Source organism: Diaphorina citri, unplaced genomic scaffold (genome assembly GCF_000475195.1).
Source record: "Diaphorina citri unplaced genomic scaffold, Diaci psyllid genome assembly version 1.1 scaffold4041, whole genome shotgun sequence".
Taxonomy (NCBI): Eukaryota; Metazoa; Arthropoda; class Insecta; order Hemiptera; family Psyllidae; genus Diaphorina; species Diaphorina citri.
In genome coordinates, this window is record NW_007381440.1 from 18,153 (window position 1) to 22,953 (window position 4,801).

Consider the following 4,801-nt stretch of genomic DNA (forward strand, 5'->3'; position numbering starts at 1 on the left):
CGACGACCTCATTTTTTCCCCCTGAAAAGTTAGGATACGCTCGTCAATATTTACTCTTGATGGAAAAATCATACATAAAAGGGTTCGTTAGGAGACCATGCGACTCACCATAGGTGTGATCCAAAAGTGCGGCCTCCAGAACCCAAGCTAAGGAGCGCCCTAGCTTTAAAAAGCCGGGACATGACCGCTCAAGCCAAAGTGAATCGGAGCACTTCTGTTAGTCATCAATGAAGAAGGCTTCTTTAAGGAACGCGGGGGGACCTAGGGTCAAACCTTAGCGACCAAAATTTATGAGTGGAAATAAGAAATTCAGAAGACTCAACTAAGGTAGAGACAAAGAAGTGTCACGAAGGCCTTTGCTGGGCCTCACCAAGCTCGTTTGCGCTTGCCTCCCGTTGGCTGACAGGAGCTAGATGTGCTGTCGTTAGCCCGGAGCAGGGGGTCTATCGGTGCTCCGCACCTTGAGTAGTCAGAGGCCTTAGACTGCTGGGCTCCGGCGTTCAAACAGCTGCAGGAGCAGCCAACGATCCAATGGCGTCTCACGCAGGAACCTACTCGACTGGAGGGTGCTCCATTCTATTAGTCGCTCTTCGGTCGAGATGATCAGCTACCCTTTGTCGATCCATACGGAGTTTATTTTTGTTAAAAACCAGTCGGATCAACCGAACCCAACTATCTCCCAGACGGAAAATTTCGGCGATCCGGGACCCAGGGCGGGCCCCGCCTAAAAAATATGACTTCCCTATCAAGCAAGAGCCTTGCCGACCGAAAGAGGGAATAGGAGAAGAAGCTAAAGGCCCCGCCTATCTTGTCAAGGGAGGCAGTTGTTAGATTTTTTTATTTATTATTATTTTTAGGGGATCCATGGTACGACCTAACGATCGAAGGTTCAATCCTGTCCTCAAATACGACTTGTCCTCAAGTTATCCTCGCAAATTTCTGTATTTCATATCTATTAGCTTAGAGGTTCCAATTAAAATACCTCCACCAACTGGGTTTCGCCAGCACGGGCCTCGCGAAAGAACCATCGTGAAACCATCATATTACAACCCCCCAAAGTCGGTCTAAGGGGTAAAACCAAAAGTTGGTTCCGTTCTGAAAGGGTACAAACCCAAAAGTTGGTTTCCGGTTTTTTAATAATGAAAGAATTATTGGAATTGATGTAGCCTTGGGATATGGTGCTATATGAGCCTGGGAAAAAAAAATTTTCGTAATCCAAGGGGAGACTTTGTGAGGTCATTGAAGTCTCCCCAACGAAACTCATTGAGATGAAATCATACTTAGCATATAACCTGGATCACTCTTTCATAACCTGTTACCAGGGTGCAAACAAAAAAAAAAAAGCGGATTTAAGTCCGCGAGTATGGCTTTCGCACCTCCACTAGGCCAGGGCCTCTGCTCTTTCCTTCTCCTCTCCTGTCAGACTCCACGCTGCCTCCTACCTCTCCGCTGCTGGTCGATGGATCTCATACAGCTCTCATGCGTCTGGTAATGCTGTCGATACCCTTAGACTACAACTTCTCAGTGCAGCAGAGACCTTTCTTGGTCGAAGTCACTCTCAGCCAGCATCATTTCTCCATTATCTTATCTGTTATCTTTCAGTTTTATCTTTGTCTTAGTCTTTTTCTGTCAAAAATTAATCTAGGTAACGCGAATGAACCCCATACTACAAAGTTTCAGGGTGTCCACGTCCTTTTTACTCCTGGTTGCCTTAAAAAGAAGAAGAAGATGCTGAAGATCTATTGCTCTGATTTAGCTAAATTTTTTGGCCATTAGCACTTCAAAACTTGCAGTGCCGTATGCGCAGGCATCCGCACTTGCAGTATTAAGTACTGAGGGCGAAGCAAACAGAAACACGGCGTTCGCCAAAAGACGCGTAAAACCTGCACGCTTTAGACTGCAGTGTTGGAAGAAACTTGAAAAAGTATTCTTGCCGTTAGTTTTTAACTTAAAAGTCTGGAAAATTTCAATGGAAACAAGCCGCAAAACTGAGTTCTAAGCCCTAAAAAGTGTTTGGAGAAAATGCATCCTTCAGCTGGAAAAAATAATTATTAAAAAGGTAACGTGAGGAGGTAACTTCTATTTTCGCAAACTTTTCCCACGTGTACCAATTTTCAATTTTTGAATTCCGAACTGGGTCCGACTCAAGGACCCATAGACTACATCAGTGGCGTGGCATGGACCTAGAAAAGCTTGAAAAGTCTCATTTTATATGGAACAAGATATGACAGGCTTTATCCTGAATTAGCTCCTCTTCTTTGCTGTCCTTATCCTTCTTTAGGTCGGGCAAGGCTCTTGCTGGTAGAACAACGAATCTTATTGTCAACGGGGGCTCGTTCTTAGTTCAGGCGCTGATGTTCGGAAATTTTGATTGAAACAACGGTCGGATCAATCGAATCAACCATACGCAGCACGGAACATTCGCGAATCCGGCGCCCATTTCTAAGGGCGGGCCCCGCCTAAAATTAGGACTGTACCTTTGATAAGCAAGAGCCTTGCCGGACGCAAAAAAGAGGATAGGAACAGAAAGGAAGAGGAGAAGGCTAAATCCCTGCTATTCTGGTATCGTCAATGTCAAAGAGAAGACATTTTGAGAAATTTTTTTGAATTGAACGAGTTTATAGACAAAGGTCTTGTTAGAGTGAGAGAGGCTGGAGGAGGGGGAGTTAAATGGAGAGTGAGTTATAAGGTGAGTTAGAGAGTGAGGTTCTTTTCCTTTCGTGTTTAGTTAGTGAGTGGTTCTTTTTCTTTCACGGTTTTAGTTAGGTGATTTAGATCTTTTCTTTTCAAGGGAACAGGTTAGTCGAGAGTGAGTTCTTTTTCTTTGTCATGGGAGGTAGGTTAGCTCCGAAAGTGAGCTCTTTTTTCTCTTAGGTTAGTAGTGAGTAGGTTCTTTTACAGGGCAGATTAGTTAGAAAGTTGAGTTCTTTTCCTTTCGCGGTTAGTTAGAGAAAGTGAGTTTTTGTTTCATGGGATTAGGTAGTTAGAAACGTGGGTTCTTTTTCTTTCGTGGTTAGTTAAGAAAAGTGAGGTCTTCTTTCGTGGTTAGTTAGTAAGTGAGGTCTTCCACATTACCTACCTTCACGGTCGTGAAATCACCGATCATGTCTTACTACGCCTGAAAACACGTATAAAGCTGCTAAACTCAGGACACAGAAACCTTCCTTTTAGAGGATGAAGAATAATAATGGTAAAAATAAAGTAAAATAAACAGCAGTAGGCTACTAATATTCTCAAATTATATTGCAGATAAAATTCCATACCTCCACTGGGATCGAACCCACGCCCTCCTGATTACCAGGCGAGCGTCTTGACCACTACACCACCGAGGCAGGAGAAAATGATAATACGAATAAAAACGAACCTGTGCGAAGAGCTTCCGCCGGCACTACACGAGGATACCCGATCATTTCGCTTCTTCTCCCGCTCGGACTCACTCGTCGCTTTCCGGCGAAGAATAATTTCCCCTCCACTCCCGATCGGTTTAGCAGGAGAGGGGTGTGAAGGTAGGGGAACTTTGTCTTCCGCGGTATTTGAAGGGGGATTATCTTCAGACGTATTTATTGGTGGGGAGACTGATTTTTCTCCTGTGGAAATTGATTTTTCCCCCGTGGAAAATGGTTTGTTGGGGTCTTCCGATGGCTCATCGGACTGTAAAGGATGACTGGACTCTTTCGTTGATAGAGCTTCAGAGTTCGACAAAGGTTTGGCGATTTGTTCGAAATTAGACTCGCCTTGGTCGAGAAATTTGCCTTCCAGAGTGGACATAGATTTGATTTGGTCGAGATTTGATGGTTTGTTTTGGTCCAGGCTTGTCGAGACGTCTAAAGGAGTTATTTCAGCTACTTCAACGGAGCTACTGCTTTCAAGTCCATCTGATTCAGCAATACAGAACACCTCGGTAGTTTTATCTAGTAATGTATCAGTATGTTTCCCTTCTAACCTAGTATTTACTTTCCCTTCTTCCGTGGTAGAGATTTCCTTTGTATCATATGGTTTGTCATCTGTTTTACCAGTTCCATGAGAGGGTAAAGTATTGGCTATCAAATCCCGTGTTTTATCACAGACAGTTTCACTTTGTGACAACCCTTTAGATTCTTTCACAGGTGTTTCATCTTTTGATTGTAGATTCGATTGGGTTGGGTCTATTTTGGCCTTTCCTGGCAATTTGGCATCCGTTTCGTCACCTATATTTCGACTCAGAGAGTCTTTTACATATCTCACTGAATCTATTACATTGCTTTCAGCATCTATTGCACTCGGATCTACTACTGAGGGATTTGGGTCAGTCTTCATATCTTTACTTTTACTACTGACTTCACTAACATTCGATTCAACTTCATCAACTTCTTTCGTTTTCTTCTCTAGGTCTTCATTATGGATCTTTTCTAACTGATCATTAGATTCACTCTTGTCTGTTTCGATTTTGTCTCCACTTTCATCTTTCTTTCTTTTGTCTTTTCCTTTTTGTTCACAGTCTTGGGGTTCCTTAGATTTGCTTTCACTATTGTCTTTTCCTTTTCCGCATTCTTTCCCTCCTTTCTCTTCATCCTCTTTGGTCTTATCACCGTCAGTGGAATGTTTTCGTTTGCTTTTGTGCTCATCGCGAACTCCACCTCCCACATCCTCTTTCGCTTTTTCTAACTCTTCCAGGGCTGTCTTTTTGCTACTTGATGTCCCATCTTTTTCACTGGATTTATCCGAGCCTTTTTCACTAGTTTCTTCATCAGATTTGACACTTTTTTCATCAGTTTTTTCGACACTTTCAATTGATTTTTCACTAGTTCTTTCTGCGGATTTT

The 4,801-nt window shown here is 43.1% G+C and overlaps 1 protein-coding gene across 1 annotated transcript; it reads right to left on the reverse strand.

The window, feature by feature from the left end:
- Nucleotides 1-366: 366 nt before the first annotated feature.
- Nucleotides 367-4,738, reverse strand: LOC103520764 (protein zds1-like; the record flags this gene model as incomplete). The annotated part of the gene is made up of 3 exons (XM_008485865.1): nucleotides 367-508; nucleotides 3,365-4,463; nucleotides 4,569-4,738. Coding segments are annotated over 3 exons (1,411 nt in total), but the record flags the coding sequence as incomplete, so codon positions are not given.
- Nucleotides 4,739-4,801: the final 63 nt, after the last annotated feature.